This window comes from Haliotis rufescens, unplaced genomic scaffold, assembly GCF_023055435.1.
Source record: "Haliotis rufescens isolate VD_foot unplaced genomic scaffold, xgHalRufe1.0.p SCAF_4, whole genome shotgun sequence".
Classification (NCBI taxonomy): Eukaryota; Metazoa; Mollusca; class Gastropoda; order Lepetellida; family Haliotidae; genus Haliotis; species Haliotis rufescens.
The window spans coordinates 60,499,931-60,524,579 of record NW_025964112.1 but is presented as its reverse complement, the minus strand read 5'-3'; the positions used below and the strand labels follow the sequence as shown (position 1 = coordinate 60,524,579).

The 24,649-nt window shown below is 39.6% G+C and overlaps 2 protein-coding genes across 3 annotated transcripts in view; one reads left to right on the top strand and one right to left on the bottom strand.

Annotated features, from left to right (window-relative positions):
* Nucleotides 1-9,563, bottom strand: part of LOC124113347 (limb region 1 protein-like) — a 39,915-nt gene extending 30,352 nt beyond the window's left edge. The window contains exon 1 of the mRNA XM_046473649.2: nucleotides 9,400-9,563. Coding sequence (XP_046329605.1) covers nucleotides 9,400-9,465 — 66 coding nt within the window. The 5' untranslated portion in view covers nucleotides 9,466-9,563. The remainder of the gene's footprint in view (nucleotides 1-9,399) is intronic.
* Nucleotides 9,564-9,854: 291 nt separating this feature from the next.
* Nucleotides 9,855-24,373, top strand: LOC124113360 (methionine synthase reductase-like). 2 transcript variants are annotated; one of them, XM_048382028.1, is made up of 15 exons: nucleotides 9,855-9,901; nucleotides 10,924-11,075; nucleotides 12,146-12,296; nucleotides 14,255-14,372; nucleotides 15,026-15,674; nucleotides 15,902-16,045; nucleotides 16,920-17,005; nucleotides 19,114-19,270; nucleotides 19,553-19,733; nucleotides 19,903-19,945; nucleotides 20,358-20,532; nucleotides 20,715-20,929; nucleotides 21,668-21,906; nucleotides 23,407-23,482; nucleotides 24,235-24,373. In XM_048382028.1, exons 2-15 carry the CDS (start codon nucleotides 10,929-10,931, stop codon nucleotides 24,236-24,238), a joined length of 2,385 nt encoding a protein of 794 aa, XP_048237985.1. In that variant the 5' UTR covers nucleotides 9,855-9,901; nucleotides 10,924-10,928; the 3' UTR covers nucleotides 24,239-24,373. The 2 variants fall into 2 exon arrangements, 1 of the variants encoding a protein (XP_048237985.1); XR_007218081.1 differs by lacking the exon at nucleotides 24,235-24,373 and adding an exon at nucleotides 23,589-23,610 and having other exon boundaries at nucleotides 9,856-9,901; nucleotides 23,407-23,548.
* The last annotated feature ends 276 nt before the right edge of the window (nucleotides 24,374-24,649 follow it).

Sequence of the window (24,649 nt, the reverse complement as noted above, 5' to 3'; positions counted from 1 at the left end):
GTGTGTCAAACTGGGTTTGACTCAATGAAATAAGCAGAAGGTGAGGTGAGGTGAGGTGAGGTGAGGTGAGGTGAGGTGAGGTGAGGTGAGGTGAGGTGAGGTGAGGTGAGGTGAGGTGAAATGGGGTTTAATGTTGCGTTTCCGATTACTGTACTTAAACAGCAACATGCATGCACTTGTGTATGTGGCTGCTTGTTCCAATCCAGACTAATGCAGTTTTTTAAGTGCTATCTAAATGAGATAACATTCTACAGTTTTAACATGAATACCCCACTCAGACACAGTTTACCAATTCCGAGCAGACCAGTTCAGTTTTATCCCCTAGTACCGAGTACTGTTCAGGAAAATAAGCTGAAAGACAACCTGAATACTATCACCATGATAATACGTGTTAAAATCATGCTGTAATACTGCTCTTCAGCTATTCTTTGGGAAGTATATCTTAATGTCAATGACAGTAGGTCAACTATGGACCATGTTTGGTATGTCACGTTTTATCATGGGTGGCTGTAAGTGGTACAGGTGTTGGCAGGCATGTGTCCATCAAATCTGAATCTGTCATCACAAGCTGATATCCTCCTTACCAAGATAAAAATGCTATCAGGGAAACTACAGATGGGCCGGTTGAAATTTCTTAATTGCCTAGTTTAGTTTTCCCTCTGTTATCCAGCTCATCCCTCCAGGTCCTGTCATAACTGGTTACCTGATAACCATGATAACCACACACATGGCATTCAGCATGCAACACTTAACATGGCAGCAATGTGTATGCCCAAGTCTACAGGTGTACACACAGTGTCCTACCTAGTCCTGCACCATGACTGTGGAATTTATATTGTTTAGGTATCTTTTTTTACTAAAAGCCAAGGCAAGTCTAGATCAAACCAACTAAGTCTAGTTTGCTTGATTCCACAAAACAGCAGAAGTGGAAAGGTTCTTTCAAAAAGATTTTTCTAAATATTTTAAAGACATGTTTTCATTGACTAAGTGTTAGTCTATGTACTACCAAGCAATAGTCTACAGGCGTACACAGTGTGTGTGCCCAGTCTACAGGTGCACATACAGTGTGTATGACCAGTCTACATCTGAAGATTAACCATTTTAACCACAACTTTGTCAAATTAAAACAAATTCACCCCAAAACCTTACCTCTGTCATGAATAAATCTTGTAGCGTAAGACCATTCATCTCATAACAATCCATATATTTCACATGTAATACATAGTCATAATTATTCCTACATTATTTCACATGAGCTAAACACAATGTATTACATCAGTGTAACATGGCTAAATATTTCATATATCCATTAAGCATGTTTATATGTCATACATAATGTATGTGTGATATAAATGATAAATGTAACTGATACCTGACAAACTATTTTTGATCTGCAAAACAGTGTAACATGTTTAAGGGTTTGAAGTTCCTTGTATGTTAGCACCAATGGCAGAGTTAGAATTGTAACAGCACAGCTAAAATAAGGACCTGATGCCTGAAGGGCTGCGGCCCTTTTAAACAACACTAGCTTGTGACGATGTTTATTACATGAAACCATAAATAAATGTGACAAACACATGGAAGATGATGAACCACAAACACTCCTTACGATTCACTAAATGAAAAGGAAGAGGACAAATTTTCTCAATTACCCGGAACAACTGCTTGTTATCTAGCCTTGGAGGAATATCATTCACCAAGTTTGAGGATGGATAACAAATATGCTTCACGTTGGCACACTTTAAACATCATCATGAGTGGCACAACTGAAAAAATCCACACATTTCCATATCCCTGTGTATAATAATGTCGAAGTCTGTTCACTTATATGACAGTGATGCCAGCCCTTTCGAAGCACCCACTTAACTTGTGGTATTGTGAGGTCAGCTACCCAACATGACGCATAAAGTGAACAGCAAACAAGCCATGATTAACAGTGATTCTACCACAAATTTAGGAAATACTTCATTCTGATTGGTCAATCAGAGGTGTCACATCACAATAACCACCATGCTGATTGAAACAGCCGATTTGACGACTGCATCACTGTGGCAGACAATATTCATACAAAAGTACTTCTTTCTCATACATTATGGGAAGGCATGTATAAAAAATCATATCACAAATCTACATGTTTAGGTATGTGATATATGTACAATTATGGGTTATAAAATGCAGATTTGCAGTAAATACAATATTCAAAGTATGTGTGGCAGTGCATTTTGTTCAGAAAACATGATAGAAATCGACAGAGTGTATTTTGGAGACATCAGAGGGCTTGAAATTTGGCCTTTTCTGAAACTGACTGTGATGTCATTATGAGCAGTGTGATGTCATAATACTGACGTACAGTGTAGAACTAAACCTTGCAAGGCTTGCCTACTCTTCCCTCAGGGTGCCCACCTCATATTGGCTTCAGAAGTAGCTGTGCTGCACACTTTCTATGCCTGCTATATATGAGAATAAAGTAAGTTAATGGGAAAAAAATTCCCTCAAGCACAAAGTGCCATTATTTGTTTAAAGGCTTTGTTTCCTGAACTGAACATGCTGAAATCGACAACCCATTCAAAACAATGGACTAAGCCCATGCCGCTTAACACAATATCATCAAACCCAAAAGAATTCAAATTCCGAATTCAATTCAGAGCAGATATATCTACAGGTAAACTTGCTCTTAGTCTAATATGAAAACGCAGTAAGTGTATCCCCTAATCAACTTATCATGCTTATAGTAATCTGGCCCAAATTGGCATTGCTAGATTGGGTAAAAAAATGGCATGATCATAATGTCGATCACTAGATTGTCTAGCCTCAACTTGATTATTTTCTCTATCATTTGTCGTAAACTTTGAATTTGGCTGAGTGCAGCATTAAACAACGAACAAAGTCTTTTCTCCTACAAACAAGAGATAAGTAGCCAAACATGGTCACACAGTACATTGTTTTAAGACTCTCCAGAATTTGCACCTTCAGATGGAACACCTTCAACATGTTTATCACTATTTGTCTGTTGTCAGTCAGTATTGACATACTATTACAAAACCTACAGTCAAATTTAATTTAACGGGTACAGACAGGGTGAAACAGATCTATTTATGTTAGTTAAACATGGATGAGTGTTTTTTCTGAATCAATGCTGCTCTCTACGTGCATTATTGAAAGCTTTAACTGCATTCCATAGAATTGGCTACACATTAATATGCTCTACTGAGGTGTTGGCACAACAGGTCGTCTGAATGGTGTAGACTGTCCACATAAAGCTGATCACATCACCTGGGATAAAGCTGCATGCTCGTTATGACAGTCTGCCAATACCAGACTGTTCAATACACTAAAGTAGGCCACTCATGCAGCACTGACTAGACCTCCGTCCTTGAGGAACCTACATGTCAGAGTGAACAGTAACAACAGTCTGAGGGGACACTGTCTGTTTGGGTGTCGGAGGAGTCCTGTGGTAGGACAGCAGAACCTGCACTCACCATGGGCGTGGCACTGGAAGAAGGACCTGTTACAACATCTCCACCATCTCATCTAGTATACTTATGATATGCATACAACCAGTGTTGGAAGCAACAGGGGGTCCTGGGGTCCTTGAGATCCTCAGTGGAACAAGTTAAAAAAGGAATCCAACTCATGCCTAGAATGATTTGGCAAGTCTATATTGCCTTAGCTCTAGCATGTCTAGGAAATTAAGCATCGTTCTGGGCTTCATTTGGATTATATTTTTGCAGATATATATTTTGAAGTAAGAGTTAGATGACTTAGTGTATATCTGGGACTAAATCTTAGTCAAAGAGACCCCCTTCATCTTTATTTGTTAACATAAGCAATAAGGGTTATGAGAAGTACATTCGATTTTCTTGTTCAATTTCCAACACTGTGTTGGTCTTAGTCCTCGCAAGATACACCAAACTTGTTAATGATATTTTCCAAATTTTGTTGACATTGTTAAGATTGAAACAATCCACAGCTGCACAGATTAAAGGATGCACCATGATATTAAACTCAGGGTGCATTATATCATATGCTTCATTGTCTGTATCTATCATGTCTATATTTATATTTATATTGATACAAACAGTATAAGATATAAAATAAGATATTCAGTGTTAGAAAATATGGGGCAATCTGGGCTCCTTGTGGATTTCTGTTACAGTATACATATCAATGGACCCCTTACACTTATCCCTATCATTAGGGTTATATATTAACAAGGAGCCTTTGTCTGAACAAACTGGTAGTGATCAACCATTCAGCTAAACCTCATACTATTTGAAGCCCATTATTAAATCTCATTAATTTACTTGACATTAACAAACAATACAATTGACATGATAAACAAAAAAAGGTTTTGCTTCTTATCATGTTTGTAATCATAGTCACATAAATCCAAAGAAAGTTTACCTGAGAATAGTATCATGATCTGTGTCATATCACGAATAAAGAATTGTGATCCATATTGTCTAGCTATTTTCCTTTTGTGAATGTCAGCCCTAGTTATGGGATCAGAAGATTCCGTCTTGTCTATATTTCAGTTTCCCTCTCAAATGTTGAGTAGCATATTCATTCAAACTGTGGCAAAACTTATCTAAATACCGATTCATCATGATCATCACATAGTTGAAATCCTTATCATGAACCAAATATAGTAATAACTTTGTGAAGTCAGTGTGTCACAATTGAGTCAACTGACTGATGCCTTAGCATCCATTTTCAAAAATTAATACAGTGTTTTAGTAACAATTTTAGTCAACTTGTCCTTATAATAAGAACAAACAGCAAAACCCACAAAAATGGCAAATTTTGACCTGTCCTTATGATACCTTAAACTATTGGTCAGTTTGGCAAGGACTACAGGACGAGAGCCAATTTCTAACGCTGTAATATTTACATTTTGCAATAGCTCAACCAGATAACTACTTACGCTAGAGTTAGCATAATGCCGACCACAAAACAAAATGCTGAGTCTGATTGTATAAACCTACCACAACAGGCCAAACTTAACATGCTTATCCAGTGAGTCGTTTTTAAGTTACTGGTTGACAGGAACAACTTTTTATGAGCCAGGCCACATGAATTTCATGAAAAAGTGGTGCAATTTAGAAGCACAATGCATATGATATTGCGGTGCAAGTATCGCAATATGTATGCATACAGGTTAGTATTTAATACCGTATTGGCTGTATTAAGCATGCCGTTCCAATAACCACGCTCTGACCAACATCTACATTAATCTGGAAGTAACCTCTACAATTGCTCTGTACTAAACTCAAAATTTACATGACCATGATGACAGTTCATAATTTCTTGTGTATACTACAGATTTTTTACAGAAAACACAGCAGTGTAGGAGAAAAAAAGAAAATAATTGCCTTGTAACTATCATTATCATCATAAAAAACATCTGAGTTTCGACATTTGGACCAAGTTTGTCCTCTTCCACCCAATCTCCGACAACAAATTTAACTTGTGTATGGTTTTGATAAGCTAACTTAAATATACTGAACAAAATTAGGTTAAAGATCATGAATATTTTATGAAATTGTGATTTTCATCATCACTACAAAAAATATACCCCAAAATATTCATGATCCCTAGTATTTGTCAGGAGATTAGCTTTTTTTTGATAACTGATGAATCAAACCATACAAGCTACCGTCTGTTTTCCAGAAGCCTTCATGTGAAAGTGCCTGGTTTGAGGTGACCAAATCATGAAAGTATGGCCTGTTTGTTTGCCTGCTACAACTGAGTGTAATTATTTAGAGATCTACCAAAACAAGACACAATCACTGCGACTGACATGTACGCAATAACCATTATAACGTTTGTGTCAACATGGACACTTAAAATCAGTCACTGCGTCAATACTGCAGTCACCATTTGTCACTGTCATGTATTTATCTTATGACAACAGTGCAGCTTGTGGTTTATCATTCCTTATCATGTTTTTGAAAGGAACAAGTTTCATGTTTTTTAAGATATTCAGAACATTGATTATGTTGATTGCACATGTATGAAACATGCAAAACAAGAATTTTCCCATTTCTCATGTTCATAATCATGTAGCATGTATATTTAACACAAAACTGCAAAAAAGCAGAGAAAATAATAATTTCCTTTATTTTAACTAAACATGAGAAAGGAAATAGAATTCAATATGTACACATCAACACCAGTTAATTTACCATTGCACAGACAATTATGCCTATTTGACAAAATGTACAAGAAAAGATGAATTAAATACCAATGTTTGCAGTGAGTGAGTGTGATTTATATATTCCAGCAATTCCACAACGGGGTACAATCAGAAATGGGCTTCACACATTGTGAGGACGCATGTGAGGAATTGAACCCGGCCCTTTGGTGTGACAAGCAAATGCTTTAACCACTGGGCTACCCCACCACCCCACTAATGACTGGAAAAGTTGCATATATATTTAACAATATGATAACAATGGAGGTTTTTAAAAAATGATTCTATATAGAATGCTCACGTTTGCAAAAGAATAAATATACCAAATTAATATATTCAATAAATTCCATTCAAATATTTGAAAAGCAGGCTGAGTAGCACTGGGAGCTCTGATCAAACAAGCCCCTGTTGTGTGTCTGGATGATTTTAAGATCCCCATCTACCCCTATACACGGTCCAGGCAAAGAATATATTTACCATGAATATAAAACAGTCAGGTGAGTGGCTAGGTAATACAATAGGTGTCTCACTGTCTAGCCTTCCTTTTAATGTTGCGACTCACCGACCGCATGGTATGTAAATGCCACAACAATGGGGTCAGGTATGTCAACATATTTGGCACTGTAGTCTACATTTACAATAGAACCGTCAACATTCCTTCATAAAGTAAAGGGAAAGGAGAGGGGGCTGAGCAAATGGCCACTGACAAGTTGACATAGGCACTCAAGACAGGACCTCTAACTAGTAAATAAACCCCAGAATTTGGAGGTGAACAAGCAACGTCAATAGCTTACTCCAAGCAGGTGCTTGAAGGCCTCTAGGTCATATAATTTGTATCTACTATTACATAGTACACAGAAAACTGAAAAGTATGCAATAAGCATGATATGAGCCATGTTCAAAACAAGAGCCTGCCTTTAGGCCCTTGGCAGATAGATCTCATGTATGTAAAGGCCTGTAGTTTCACATTTGTATGGGTCTTATGGCCTGCAATAAATTTGTGTCGATCGATTTGTCACAATAAGCTGCAGCTTTTTTACTGAGGGCTTGAAGAGAATGTCTATAGGTCCTGGTTGGTATTTTAATATATTACCCTGACAGTTTAAATGATATAAAAACCTTAGGATGACACAACAACTTAACTACAAAGAGTGTCTGGCAAGGAAAAAGAGGATGTTAAGCTTCAGTGGTTAAATCATCAAACCAGAAATAATCAACATTTTAGTGTGCATTCAAGTATTAAGAAAGTGATGAATATCTTACCCACTTGATATCTTAACTCTTTGCAACAGTGTCATGCTTAGTATTACTATTAATCTCTTTCTTGTACCACTGTTGTATATCAATTGCACAATTTCCGGTTGTATGAACAGAATGAAGACAAACTCACATCAACAAGTAACTGTAACCCAACTGTGTCTTGTTTATGATGGTTATATTGATGGAACCAGAGTAGGAGAACCAATGCGACAAGTAAGACAAGGATGAATATATGAGGTCACATATAACAAGGATAACTAGCTAAGTTATAATGTATCTTACACTGGAATTAAAAGTATTAAAACTTACTAATACTGTGTTTTCAGACCAAAACAAACATTTCAATAGTTTGCTTTTCTCAAATATGATTAAGCTTGAAGTTATTGAGAATAGGCAGTAACACAAATAAGATAGTAATAACAATTATGAGTGTTTGGAATTGCATAAGAAAATATGAATACATCATAAAATCTAACCAATGATTGTGCCATCATCAACATGATCAAAATTAACTGGTTAGTAATTTGAAGTTGTATCTTGACAATTGATCATGTTGATAATTTCATAAATTATTTGTTTTTAGTCTGACCATGTGCAGGGTTCACTCTAGGAACTTTCTGAAATGGGCTCTTTATATAAAAATTTGAAATATTCTACAGGTACGCCCATACAGCACAATGTTAAAATGACCCATTGTATTTGAAAATGTGGGCCTTCTTTCTAATTTAGGGGCTAAAAGCACAAGGCCCCACCCTAGAATTATCCCTGCATATGTTCAATCTACCACTGAATTAATATCTATTCACCATGTTCACATTAACATGTATTATCATAATAATAACTATAACATTGGGATAAGTGGCTAAATGTTTAGAGCCAAATAAATGTATTGTTTACTTCAATACTTATGGTGCATAAATCAAACTTTCTTTATTCTTGGGAGATGATGAGAAAAAAATTGTGTATGTTTATTGTATCATGATGTTGATATATTGATGCTGCCTTGTAGTTATACTTATCTTTACAAATAACCATCAACAGTCTATGGGCAACCAGTTTGACAAAAAGCAAACATCTGTCTCCACATGTACCAAACAGAAAGTGTCTTATAATCTTCACCATGCTAACAAGGCTTTAAATTATAGATTTTTTAGTCATGCATGCACATAAATGTCCATCAACAGTGACACTTTGGGTAATCTGACCATGTGGAAGCTTTGTGTTGATCAATCTACCAATACATTCTAGTGACCATCATGAGTCGACATTACATAGTTCTCCCATATCATCATGCCTATCAGCAATTCCATGGCTATGCAGTAACCAGGTAAGCGGGGTGAGACAAATAGTGTTACTTTATCAGAACTTTGGGGAAGACTTCCGCCCGTATCCCCCATCAAAAAGTTTTATATGTATGCATTGCTGCTCAGTCCTATTTTTTTAGGGGGGAATATGGACGGAAGTCTCACCATTATTCAAACCACAATATAATGACTGATTATAGATCACGGTCAGAGAAAGAAATTAACAGTTTTAGTCCACTAGTTGTAATGATAACATATATCAAAACCATTACAAAGGGCAAATTTCTACTGGTCCTGATGATACCTTAACTATTGGGCAGTTTGCAAAGACTATAGGACTGGTGCTAATTTCCAACGCTGACGGTACTAACAACAACTTCAACAAGCCTACTGCCAATACTAATAGAACCTAATAATTGTGTATTATTACCGTCCACCTTCTTCCAAAGATAATAAGCATGGAAAAAGTTGGATTTTTTTCAAACAGAACCCCCAAAAGCAATATTCACAAGCTTTCGTTCATACATTCCAACAAACATTAACACATACCAAAAGACACGTGTACGAACTGTCAAATTGCGTTATATAGTGCTGGCCGAAACTGGGCAGTTTAGGATCTGAGCTGTCACAGATGATACTCACAATATTTTCCCGCACATAGTCGTGAAATAGTTGTTCCTGCACTGATACGTCTGGATCCTCCCACATGGTGAACCGATTTTTTTAATATGTCCTTAGAAATCAGTCCACTGAATATTTTTACTCCCTCGACATTTCATGTGTGTAATGCACTTCGGCCATTGTTGTCATTTTCCCGATTTAAATAAAGTTTCTTCGTTTTTCCACGTGACTATCTATATTGCAATATTGTTCTTGTAAATGTATCAGTTGTGTATAGAATAAACTGTTGTTATATTATCCTCATGTAAAGATATATAATTGTGTATGGTTAGTACCCCCCATTAAATATTTCGCATGCATAAATTTCGATGAAATTTAATCTTCAAGAAATCCTTTTACATTAAAGCGAATTAGTCGTAACGAAATATGTTTAAGTGTATTCAGCAATCCCATAGTTCACTACGATATGTATTAAAAGCACTGCTTCCGGTAAATTGTCATTTCCTTCATAACAAGCGTCGAGGTAAGACGTGTGGTACTAGCTGTCAGGTTTATGTCAATGGCTGTGTCCAGTTTCATGTATTCGCTCTACACGAGGGGATTGTGAGCCAAGCCGCAGATTAGATAAAAGTGACAAGAAATAATTTTGATTAAACTCATCTCTTGCTATCCAACACTTGTATCGTGATACTGTTGACAAAATTGCATAACCATTTGTGGCACGGAAATTGAGATTAATCATAACAGTAAGCAAGGATCTAGGGCTGGGACGAGTCCAGATTTACTACCCGGGTACCCAACCCCTACTACCCGGGTACCCAACCCCTACTCCCCGACCCTACCCGGATACCCACTGTAGGCCTCAAGAGATAGGTACAAAATGTCCGATGGGGAATTTTTTTTACCATAACCCTGGCAAAACGTATTGAGACACATGTATTAAACAATCTGGTCATGCATACACTGAAGTTGGCTTAAGTTATATCTTTATTCAACCCTATGAAAAGTCAGATGGAATGGGTTTATAATTTTTGTCATTTAACAATATATCACATGACTAACCACGGGTCCGGTAGTTCTGTGGGTACCCGAGTCCTACTCAGTACCCACCTGACCCGGGTACCCGAGTTACCCGTCCCAGCCCTACAAGGATCAGTGTTTCATTCAACATTTGGGGCACATCATGAAAAGCAATGGAGCATTGTTTTACTGTGATTTGTAGATTATGCCAAATTTATTGGTTCCTTTGAAACGTTTCCAGTCAGAAACTGGTTAAGGCCCCGAAGCACAAAATAATAAAGAAACCAGGGCAACGATGAATAAAATCAACTGTTCATGTCCTGTTTTATTATGTTTATCTACACACCCCATATCCCATAAAAATATATTTCCTGAAAACTGTAATACTGTCATTTTCATGGCATTGTCTTACTGCCATAGTGTTTGTTGTGTGTTTGAGAGTACACATGTGTGAGAGTATTAAGCCCTGTTTGTTTGTGTTCTGCTTTGAGATATTGAATGTACATGTATGTGGATATATTTCAGATATCATGCCAGGACATACCAAAAACCGTTTTCTCCTCCTGTATGGCTCGCAGACTGGCCAAGCTAAAGCCATATCAGAGGAGATTTGTGAGAGAGCAGAAAAGGAGGGACTCCATGCTGAGACGCATTGTCTTAGTCAAACCGAAAAAAAGGTTATTTCGTCTGATAAACTTTAGATGTTGACCTACAGTATTTTTAACTGTTCTTGCAGTATCAACAATGTGTTTACCCCTGTTAAGCATACAAGTACCTCATTATGATCAGAACTCATAGTCAAGCCCTGTTAAAATGTGTGACTCATCAAGAGTATGTTATCAAAGTAAATTAACTAGTACAGAATTTATGTAACAGGCATTAGAAATGTATAAATTATTATCTAGTACAGAATTTATGTAACAGGCATGTATAATTTAGATGTTTTCTTTGTTTATATGTGAATTATTAGTAATTAAAAGAAGACGATTAGACGGTTAGGTATTGATTCTGATCATCGACTTTGTAAAATGTGTAGTTCAGGCTGCATTTAAGATGAAATACATGTCGTATTCAAATGTCCTGCATATTTTGATTTGAGACTTATGTACATCCCCGATATATGTCATGACAGTAACATGTCATTTCACTGATAAGGCTATTAAATTGTAATAGTAATCAGTTTGTTGTTATAAATGTAGCTAAATATATGACAAAACCCCTGAGTGTACGATTACGCAATCGTTATTGTCAAATCAATTATTGTCACAAATGCACACACATGCCACCTGAGAAAATTACTCATATAAATCATGTGTACATGAGCATTTTTTTAATAGTATGTCATCAGACAATCCTAACTGAACTCAAATGTTGATGCAATACATATATGGAGTCAGCAATATATGATACAGTTTTAAGTCCTTTGATGCAACCCCCCTCCCCCTCTCCCTAATCATAAATGACCAGTCCCTAAAATGATATCTAGTGTAAGTTCTCAATAGCAGTAAATACTGTTTTATTATGTGTATAATGCTCAAGCAAGGTATGATGAAAATGCATGAAACAGAATTTGTATATATTTTCATTTGGTCTTTTAGAAAAAAAAGAATTATATAAAATTTACATTTGAAAGTTATGAACAGCCAGTATGCACTAATTGAATAAAACATCAGATGTGTAGTCTTTCATTTTTCATTACCGGTATATATGTATCTTTTTTGTAATTGTTCAGTTGGTATGATTTCAGTTTAACATAGAGAAAGAAAGATGTGTTGTCATCGTCACATCAACAACCGGTGATGGAGAGCCCCCTGACACAGCCTGTAAGTTTGTGCGGAGGTTGAAGAAGAAGACACTAGCGGAGGACCACCTTGCTGGGCTCCATTACACCTTGCTAGGTATGGCTGTGTTGGCAGACTTCATGTTTCTTGACGCATCACGTAAAGCATCAGTCAGTGGTCAACACGTTTAGTAAACCTTGATGCTTGGTAACTTTAACTTAACTTAAGAGTCAACTAGCATGATCATTTTCTGTAGACTTTATTTGGAGTATCAACTATGCTCATAAAACAAAATAATTGGACTGCACCCAATCTTTGGATGTATGGCTAAAGTCACAGACTGTACTGTAAGTATAGTATGTATGTATTTGAGCAGGGAGGCTGATAAGGGGTCCAAGGTTTTACCACAGACTGATTGAAATGTAAATTTTAAACTTATCCTATCTCAAACTATGCATTTCTCATTCTTCTTTTGATCTTAAGTGGAAACATGCTTAAACAAAGCTTTCCAGCTTCAAAACAAAGCAATCCACCCAAACGTAGATTGCCTCACCATGGTTACCTCCCAACAACCTGGGTCCTGCACGCATGTACATGCGCTGAACACAGGGTTTCCCCAGCCAACTCATTCTCTTTCTTATTGCCACACTGTGGAGATTGTAATGATATTAGTGAATACATTTGTCTTTTTCATGATGTGCCCAGTTTACCTCAGTAATTGAGGGGAAATGGAAGTCGAACCTAAAATTGTCCGACTTGTCTTTGATAAAGAAAAACAGACGTGTAATTTCCACCTATGATTCACATGTTAGAGGTTGTGTTTGTTGCGCTTACAGCACCCAAAGCAAGACGTGTCTTCTGTGTTCCCATTTTACAGATAATTCTTTAGTTTTTACTTACACAGCTACAATGACCAGTGTTCAAAGTCTAAAGACACGCTGCCAATGACAAATCGGTATCCCAATTAAAATAGAAACCTGTGAGTAAAAACTCAATTGCTCAAAAATGTATCTGGAGCTCTGCATGACATTTTGACCCCCTCATCGTTTCCTGCACAGGGCGTTCCTCCGAGAGCCACAGCTCCTGTTTAACCTGAGGTTTCTACTGTGTCACCTGTCATCTGTGTCTTTTTCACACCTCTTTTGCTGCTGGCATCAACTACGCATCCGGTGCTTTTCCTTCCCCGGCCAATCTCGATCTTCTGCCCGGGAACGCCACTACAGCGGGAATCGATACTAGTACCTTCACATGGGCTTCTTCCCTTATGCATCGCTAGGCTGTTATGCATCAGTAGTCATTATACAGATTACAATCTATGTGTGATTACTATCGATATACGCCTCATCAGGAGTGAGTTGGATACACAGATCGACGTCGACTTTGTCTCAACCTCCCCGAGATAGATTTATAACCTATCTTCACAATTTACAAGCATTTGGTGGATCAGCTGTTCAATGATTTGTTGAAGAATTCTGTACTTTCTTCAACCAAAAAACCTATGCAGACAGGTCTCCCTCATTATCGTCCCTCCCTCATCTTTTTCCCAAACCACATCATCAACCATAACTTCCCTTTTATGAAGGGGTACGCTCTATCAGTTTTATTCTCCTCAGCCGATGTTTCCCACCTGTACAGTGACCATGGCTGAAGTGCGCAAGGACACACGTTCGCCTTTTAGAGTTGTTCTGTCTTCAGCTGACCATCAACCCATACTTTTTACTTAGCCCTAGAAAGAGAATGAGTTGACTGGGGAAACCATGTGTTAAGCGTGTGTAGGTCAACCGGCACGAAAAGCGTGCAGGACCCAGATAGTTGGGAGGTAACCATGGTGATGCGAAGGTGTGTTCGGGTGGTTGCTATGTTAGAACGTGGAAAGCTTTGTTTAAGCATGTTTCCACTTAGGATTGAAAGAAGAATGAGAAATGCATAGTGTGAAATAGGATAAGTATGTAAATATACAATCTATTGTAAAATTTACATTATTTTCATTAGATACAATTATGTTCTGGTATCAGTTACTAGTACAAGCCTATCATGCCTATATCTGCTGTTATGAGGAATTGTTCATGCTACAGGCCTGGGAGATTCCAACTACACCAACTTCTGTAACTGTGGGAAGACAATTGATCGGCGTTTGGAGGATCTAGGTGCTGTCAGATTCTACAACAGCGACTGGGCCGATGATGCTGTGGGGTAAGTTGTTGGCTATTGTTAATGTAGATGCAGGGTTAAAATTAATTTTAGTTGTTACCTATCCTGAATAATTACATCCACAGAGTTGCCATATTCCTAATGGTAAAAGTAGTAGACCATATGGAAATGTCACTAGGCCTTCCTAAATGTTACAAGACATAGACAAGTACAGTCAAGTCCCGTTAATCCAACATCGTTGGTTGCATATGATTATGTCGGATTAACGAATAAGTCAGATAAACAAAATTAAGTAGTACCAACGTTCGTGTTTGAAAATTGGACAACTACACGATAGGTAATGATACAAACATGTAAAAAAAAAAGAAAAATGAAATATTCATATTGTTATATTACTTTATTAGCTGAATGTGTTTTCTAATCATGTAACCTCTTAAGCTTAGCACAAAACAACTGTTACAGACTGTATGACTGTACTATCTGCTTGACCATGATCTGTCAAAGAAGTTTGACAGTGGAATGACATTCTAAATGGTAGACTGTTTTGTTTTATCCTGAGTAACATATAGCTTGGTAAGGACAGCAAGGCAAATGGTCTCTATAGATGTCTGCTGCTTTATGTTTGTGTTTCCTAAACAAAGTTATGTTCATGTATGTCCAAGACAATGTATCTCTTCATTGGTATGTACTTCCAGCTTGGAGGTTGTAGTGGAGCCATGGATTGACGGATTGTGGGCTGCTCTCAGAAAATTTTTGGATTTACCAGAACCTGATGATCCAGGAAGGTCTGAAGTTGTTGAGTGTTGTGAGAACTCTGATAACAACACCTCCATCCCATCAGGGGACACACAAAGTAATATCCAGTCAAGTCTTCGTCAGAATGGGAACACATCTCTTGAAGCAACAGAATCTCAAGTCCCTGCCATGACTGACCTGTCAAGGGAGACAACTGTGACCAGTGTGACTGATTCTGTGACAGCCTTGACTTTAAATGATGACAAGAATAATCATATAAAAAATAGCAATACACCTTCACATACTTCAGAGGTTTTGATTATTGATCAAAACAATTTACTCAACAGGACTAATAAAGAGACTTCATTAGCAGCTCAGAATAGGACTGAGAATTCAGCTCAGAAAGGGACTGACCAGTCAGCTCAGAATGTGTCCATAGAAAAGCAGACAGTCGCATCTACCTCTGACACAACGCAAGGAGACTGTTCCGTCTCCACCTGTGTACCGAGTCTGTGTGTTTCTGTTCCGCCACTGTGTGAGAGTGATCTGTCTGTTCCAGCTCTCCCGCCTGCGTTCCTCACCTGCACCCATATGCCCGAGAACACTTTGGTCAGTTAAAAGTTCACCTGTTGTGTCATGTTTAGGCCAGACATTATTATTATTATTATTAGTAGTAGTAGTAGTAGTAGTAGTAGTAGTATTAGTTCTTCATAAATGGATCTGAATATATTGCCATGTGAGCAGTAAGGCTTGTGCCATCAGTCTTGCATGTTTTCCTCTCACTTGAATATTTTCATTACTTGATCATGCTTATGTAAAACTGCACCTCATTTCAGGATACAACTTCATTGCCAATGCAAAATGGCTCTAAGTTTCCGTCTGCTTCAAGTGATGTCGCCATGGTTACTGTTGAAGATGCAGAAGTCCTCACAAGGGATGATGCTGTCAAGAAGACCTTGCTGCTCTCTTTAAACACTGAGGTAAGTAAAATAATGAAGCAAGAATGAAATAAACAGGAGCAATAAGCTGAATAAGTCTTACTCTGTGGTCGAAACTCAGTTATTCACATGTCAGTATGCCTTGCTGAGTGCTGCGTAAATAATCTGCACTCACTGGTTGTTATTCAGTTGTGGCAGTCATCCATTATCCAACGGAATGAGACCGCCTCTGTGGTCTTGTGGTAGAGCGTCCGCCCGGAGAGCGGAAGGTCCGGGGTTCGATCCCCGGCCGCATCATACCAAAAGACGTTAAAAGATGGTACTTGTTGTTACCCTGTCTGGCGCTCAGCATTAAGGGGCTAAAACAAGGACTGGTCGGCTCGGAGTCAGTATACTGTGTCTGAGTGGGGTATTCATGTTAAACTGCGGCATGGTATCTCAGTGAGCTAGCGACCGCCTCCGTGGTCTAGTGGTAGAGCGTCCGCACGGAGAGCGGAAGGTCCGGGGTTCGATCCCCGACCGCGTCATACCAAAAGACATTAAAAGATGGTACTTGTTGTTACCCTGTCTGGCGCTCAGCATTAAGGGGCTAAAACAAGGACTGGTCGGCTCGGAGTCAGTATACTGTGTCTGAGTGGGGTATTCATGTTAAACTGGGGCATGGTATCTCAGTGAGCTAGCACTATAAATCGGCATCAGTCCGGACTAGTACAAGCAGCCACACACAGGTACATGCACGTCGCTATATAAGTGTAATAATCTTGGACGCGACGTTAAACCCCATTTCACCTCACCTCCAACGGAATGAAGTACTAAGTATGGTGCATTCAACTTCAGAAAGATCTGTGTGAATGTTGGATTCTTGTTGAATTAACAGTTTAAGAAAGAATCTGATGCTGATCTCTTTGTTGTGCAGGGGAGTGGGCTGACTTATGAGGCTGGCGATGCTGTGTCTGTCGTCTGCCCTAACGACCCTCAGGAAGTGGACAGGCTGTTGGACAGGTAATATGGAGAGTTGGTTGTTCTACACTGGTTGAACAACAGAGGATATATTGTGACTGGTTGCATATTTCACTGTTACAAAAGTTGCTGCAGAGTTGTGTCCCTTACTTAGGCATACAAGAGGCCATGAGAAGGTTTTGGGCCTGGCATATCTAGATTTTTGTTTTGCTTATGTGTGACTTACATATGAGTATTAAACTTTGTAGAGTAACTTTCCCAATTTGGCATGATTCAGTTCCATGATATGGACTCATATTAGACTCTAAGCTACCCTTCTCTTTAGATTTGGAGACCCGTGAAGATCCATGGTAGAACAGGTCTTCAGTAAGCCATGCTTGCTGTAAAAAGCGACTATGCTTGTCATAAGAGGCAACTAATGGGATCGGGTGGTCAGGCTCGCTGACTTGGTTGACGCATGTCATCATATCCAAATTACGTGGATCAATGCTCATGATGTCAATGACTGGATTGTCTGGTCCAGACTCGATTATTTACAGACCGCCGTCCTATAGCTGGAATATGGCTAAATGCAGCGTTAAAAACAAACAAATCAAACATACAAAACTTTAGGATTGAAATAGACAAAGCTGAGTAGAAAGCTGTCCTCGGAGTCGTTTCCCAGAGAGGGTCAACCACCAAAGAATACTGACCGCGTGCTGGTTGCATTCTTGTTTATGAGGATGCTTCTCCATCCTATGCCTCAATTTACTTTGGGTGAAGGAATTTAAGTGTTGGATGGAGGATTTGGAAGATGACCCCTGCTCAAGGCCCTGTTCCACAAAGCGATCATGATCATAACTCTCATAGGCTTACGACAGTTGTAGCGCTATGATTGCTTTGTGGACGAGGCCCTGGTCAACCCACCACCACTAACACTAAAGAAGCCATCTATACCTGGCATTAAGCAATAGGCTTATTACACTTAGAGTTTGACGAGACCACCGGTTTCCCTTATGGGTCTATAGAAACAATCCTTCAGGAACATTGACATATATCAAAGGTTTGTACCTGATGATTTCCGTGAATGCTATCGGATGAAATGAAGCCTGCACAAGTCATCACATCTAATGCCCCTAAAATAAGATATATTCACAACCCAAATGATTTTCATTTTGGGCCAGTGACAGAGCTGATCGTAAAGCGATCGTAATGCTACGACTGTCATTAGTCTATGTTAAAGTATGGGAGTTATGTATACCAATATCACAATGATCCCGAGAGAAAACAAGAACCCTTCGAGTGGTTCCACTTTGGGAATCAATTCCAAAAAAGTCTAAATCAGCCAGATCCAATAAGAAAGTTATGGCCACCTTCTTCTGATGATAGCAAAGGCATTAAACAGATCGATTATTTACCACACTGAACAGCTATGCACCCTTCTGCTTTATCAAAAATTGAAGAGGGTGAAGGGGAAAGTTAGAAAGTTCACAGGGTTATGGATTCTTGTGTTGAATATGGAGGAAGTTTATGTATGGGATAATTTTTTGTGCTAGATGGATGGAGTTTTGCGCTAGATGGATAGAGTTTTGTGCTGGTGGGGGTTTGTATGTGCCTTTGAGTTTTGTGCTACAGGGACATAGTTTAGTTCCGAGTGAGGAATTAGGTGAGTGAGAATGTTGTGCTAGAGGGACATAGTTTAGTTCCGAGTGAGGAATTAGGTGAGTGAGAATGTTGTGCTAGAGGGACATAGTTTAGTTCCGAGTGAGGAATTAGGTGAGTTAGAATGTTGTGCTAGAGGGACATAGTTTAGTTCCGAGTGAGGAATTAGGTGAGTTAGAATGTTGTGCTAGAGGGACATAGTTTAGTTCCGAGTGATGAATTAGGTGAGTTAGAATGTTGTGCTAGATGGAATGATGTTACATTGGTCTACAGTGCCTTGGATTAACTTTTGTGGTGATCAGATTCGATAGAATGTGTGACACTGTATGTCAAAAGTCATTGGCATGAAAAAATACCAGAAATTTATGCCCTCATATTAACTGTCGATCTCATACAGATACCTAGGTTATGGCTAACAGCTACCAGACTGACTCACGCACTCTATTATGCTCAACTCTTCTCTTCTGTGTGTCATGTTTGTGTAAAGATGACTACGGTTCCATTTTCAGACTTGATCATGCAAGTGATGCTGACTCAACTGTAGAGCTGAGTGTGATCCCGGGGACCAAGAAGAAGAATGCTACCATTCCTGCTCACATTCCTCCTCTGTGCTCCCTCAGACACATCTTCCTCACATGTGTCGACATCCGGGACCAACCCAAGAAGGTGAGACCCTTTCCACTGCCCTATAGACTCTCACTGTCTCCTCTCTCAGAGTGTGCACCCTCAGACACATATTCCTGTCATGTCGACATCTGTGGCCAAAGCAGGAAAGATTTAACTTTTCCTCATGCCAAACACCCAGATTTAAGTCCCCAAATGCCTTCTCTGTTAAACACCCTACTCACTGTTCTACACTGAAGGCTGCTTGTACCTTACATTTGATAGCATATGGATATTATTGATGGTACAAAGTAACTACAGAATAGTCATATGTGTAATTTCCAGGCACTGCTGAGGATATTTGTGGAGTTTACAAGCGATGATTGTGAAAAACGACGTCTCCAGGAACTTTGCAGCAAACAAGGAGCGGGAGATTACGCTACTTTCATCCGAGAGTCCAGATTGTCTCTACTGGATGTTCTTACTGCCTTCCCCTCATGTCACCCGCCGGTGGAGAGGGTCATCGGTGAGATGTATTTTAATGTTGTTTTTTGGCTGTGGTGTAGAGATTCTCTGTCAGGCACCCTAAAAATTGCTATGCCTTGAAGGGTAGGAGTAGTAAGGATATATGAGTACTGCAATGCTATCCTATCCCAGTTATGCTTCTTGCTGACTCATCATCTCCTGTGTTTCAGAACAACTCCCCAGACTTCAGCCCAGGCCTTATTCAGTGTGCAGGTAGGTTGACCCATCAACAGCAGAGAATTGTGTATGATGAAAGGGGCATACATGTATGCATGGTAACCTGCTATTATTACTATCCTGCTAAAACAGTATGCTGTTTGCTCCTTATCCACAACAGTGAAAACAGCTCTAACACACCCTTGAAGTCAGTCATACATACAAGTTAAGTGTCCTTGATCTTCCTCTTGCCTCGAATCGTTATATTGCATGGAATGTTGTTGTCTTGAGCTCTGTGATATCCTTCATAACTTCATGTTTTGCGTGGTTAGAGTACAGTTAGTGTTGTTATTTATAATTCTTTATTGGCTCCAGTTGTATGGTTCAAAGAATTTTTTATATCTACCACTGTTTTAATCGTAGAGGCAAAGATTTTTTGCTTCAAATATGAACTATGTTTGGTCCTCAGTTCTCCTCAGACACAACTCAACAGACTCAACATTGTCTTCAACATCGTGTGCATCCCTGGCACTGATGGAAGATCAGCCCCCAGGAAGGGTGTGTGCACTGGTTGGCTGGATACTATCACCATGGCAACACAAACCAACGACAGTTGTCAGAACAAGGAGGGGAATGATCTCAAGGTACATCAGACAATTTAGTAAATCTGTTTCATTATATCTTTTGATGGGGGAATATTATTCTAATGAATGATATTATAAAATAATAATAGTAAATATTCTATAGTGATATGATTCAAAGTAAATATATTTGTGAGAAACGCGTCATCCTTCTCAGGTTAACCGTTTTTATTTACTGATTGCAGGTTCCCATATTTACACGCACCAATCAGCTTTTCCGGTGTCCAGAAGATGTTTCTGTGCCCATCATTCTGATTGGTCCAGGAACAGGCGTTGCTCCCTTCATTGGCTTCCTCCAGCATAGAGCATGGCAGAGGAGCCAGTCAGAAGCAGACGTGCCATATGGGCAGACGTGCCTATTTTACGGGTGTCGACATCAAGACAGAGATTACCTCTTCAGGTATTTCTGATGTTATTTGGAGGAAGAAATTTGTCCGGTATAGCTGTGTTGAGCTCAGTCATTCTAATTCTGTCAATTCTCCAACAAGATTACACGGATAAGACTTTGGGCTTTCAAAAATAGCAAAACATTCTAAATTCTGATTCTACCACCAACTTGTGAATTCTTGCCACAACAAATCTGGACTGATTTGGGACAAATCCTTTGCAAGTATTTACAGAATGCTGGTTCAGTAAGTTACTAACCAGGTTATACTATCACAGCCTGGCAATATTTTGGATGTGCAAGCATTGTTTATAACATGACCCTTTGCAGCATTATGTTAGCTTCAGTTTTTCAATACGTGTGTCATGTGATTAATTGTGCAGTGTTGTGATAATAATCTTTGGTCAGTGAGCACCGTCCCCAAGCTCATGGGTTTCACCAAAGTGGTAAACATCTGAGACCAACATCACTTAAGGCTTTCATTCCACATTTAGCCAACACACCTTGATATAATTTAATTACTATTTAAAATTAGCATTAAACCAAACTCACGCACAGTTCAAAGACCACTGCAAAAATAATCAATTTTCTTTCATAATTCAGAGAATGAAAATCATCACATCATCTTTACCTCACATTATTTTAGAAAGTGATTGTGGTCTTAGGTTAGGATATCACTTGCTATATTTACAGGCAGGTGTTTAGATACATATATATCTCAGTACAAGCAAGAACACTTTGGGTTTGTTTCAGGAAAGAGTTACAAGAGTTTCAAGAATCAGGAGTCCTCAGCCATCTGTTTGTCAGCTTCTCCAGGGATGGTCAGCCGGAAGGCTCCCCCAGATATGTACAAGACCAGCTCCTGCAGCAAGGGGAGCTAACTCTAGATCTGATTGAGAAACAGGGTGCTGTTGTGTATGTATGTGGTGATGCTCGCAACATGGCCAAAGACATAACCAATGCCTTTGTACAGATTTTGAAGGAACATCAGGGTAAGTGTGACAGAGAAGGTTTTAGGTTTAGTTTAGTTTTAGAATATCACCAAATCTTGAAATGTGAGCTAATAAGTTTCTAGTATTTCGTGTACTCAGAATATATAACTCTAAAACAGTCATGTTCTGTACACAGTCCGCTGTGCAAAATTGCATCCCTTGGGCACACCAGAAGGCTATTATCATGGGTTCGAATCCCAGTTCGCTCGATCATGTTTCTAGGTTTGTCAGCACCACGCCTGGGCTCTTGGGTATCACAATAGTGGTAAACGTCTGAGACCTGGGTCACTAAGGGTTTTCCTCTGGCATTAAGCTGACAGGCCGTGATATAACTGAAATACTGTTAAGAGCGGCATTAAACCCAACTCACTCACTCACTGATTATGTTATGTACGCTCTCATTTGACCAAAGTGTTGCAAGAGTAGTTACTGCATCAATAATCAAGCTTACTACAAGAAGAAGACTGTGAGGTGATCACCTTGTTTATTACAGTTTAAGTGACATTTCATTATATATCTCAGTGGCAGATACTCCCAACCACCCCCTTTTGAAAATAACATGTGGCCCCCACTCTTATTATTGAAATACATGTATATGCCATGCATGTGTCTGTCAACACACTGCCTCAGTGGTCTAGTGGATAGAGTATCTGCCCATTGGTTTACTCCCCTGTTGCTGTCATACCAAAAGACGGTACTTAATGATACAGTGGCTTGTGCTTGGCATAATGGGACAAAAACAAGGACTGATAGCCTCAGAGCCACTTTACAATGTCAGAGTTGGGTATCCATGGTAAACTGCAACATGGTATCTAAGTGTCCTATTCTATAAAACCAGCATAAGTCCTGACTAGTACACGCAGTCACACGTGTGCATGCACGTCGCTATATAAGTGCAATAATCTTGAACGTAACATTAAAACACATTTCATGTCACCTCTTGTTGACATAAGATCATGGCGCCGCCTCTATATTCTATCTTATTCTACACAAAAATGTTTGCTGTCGATCATCATATGTTGTCATGGGCTGACATGTTAAAGCCACTGAAAGATAACAGTCTGTCTGTGGTTATGTAATAATAATGTATTGATATTTTGAAATATAAGCACAAGTTTGTTGAGGCAAATAAGTACAGGGGCTATGGGGGGCTATGAACATTAGGACTCACTCACTCACTCACTCACTCACCCAAGCACTCACTCACTCACTCACTCACTCACTCACCCAAGCACTCACTCACTCACTCACTCACTCACTCACTCACTCACTCACTCACCCAAGCACCCACCCACTCACTCACTCACTCACTCACTCACTCACCCAAGCACCCACCCACTCACTCACTCACTCACTCACTCACTCACCCAAGCACCCACCCACTCACTCACTCACTCACTCACTCACTCACCCAAGCACCCACCCACTCACTCACTCACTCACTCACTCACTCACTCACTCACTCACTCACTCACTCACTCACTCACATCTCTGTTGCAGGTATGAGTGACACTGATGCCTCAGGGTACCTGATGAAGATGAGACTACACAAGAAGTATCTAGAAGATGTGTGGACATAGACTGGCGGACAGACACAGTCAAGACATGTGGACATAGACTGGCGGACAGACACAGTCAAGACATTATGTGGACATAGACTTCCGGACAGACACAGTCAAGACATGTGGACATAGACTGGCGGACAGACACAGTCAAGACATGTGGACATAGACTGGCGGACAGACACAGTCAAGACATGTGGACATAGACTGGCGGACAGACACAGTCAAGACATGTGGACATAGACTTCTGGACAGACACAGTCAAGACATGTGGACATAGACTTCTGGACAGACACAGTCAAGACATGTGGACATAGACTTCTGGACAGACACAGTCAAGACATGTGGACATAGACTTCTGGACAGACACAGTCAAGACATGTGGACATAGACTTCTGGACAGACACAGTCAAGACATGTGGACATAGACTTCTGGACAGACACAGTCAAGACATGTGGACATAGACTTCTGGACAGACACAGTCAAGACATTATGTGGACATAGACTTCTGGACAGACACAGTCAAGACATGTGGACATAGACTGGCGGACAGACACAGTCAAGACATGTGGACATAGACTTCTGGACAGACACAGTCAAGACATTATGTGGACATAGACTTCTGGACAGACACAGTCAAGACATGTGGACATAGACTGGCGGACAGACACAGTCAAGACATGTGGACATAGACTGGCGGACAGACACAGTCAAGACATGTGGACATAGACTTCTGGACAGACACAGTCAAGACATTATGTGGACATAGACTGGCGGACAGACACAGTCAAGACATGTGGACATAGACTGGCGGACAGACACAGTCAAGACATGTGGACATAGACTGGCGGACAGACACAGTCAAGACATGTGGACATAGACTGGCAGACAGACACAGTCAAGACATGTGGACATAGACTTCTGGACAGACACAGTCAAGACATGTGGACATAGACTGGCGGACAGACACAGTCAAGACATGTGGACATAGACTTCTGGACAGACACAGTCAAGACATGTGGACATAGACTGGCGGACAGACACAGTCAAGACATGTGGACATAGACTTCTGGACAGACACAGTCAAGACATGTGGACATAGACTGGCGGACAGACACAGTCAAGACATGTGGACATAGACTTCTGGACAGACACAGTCAAGACATGTGGACATAGACTG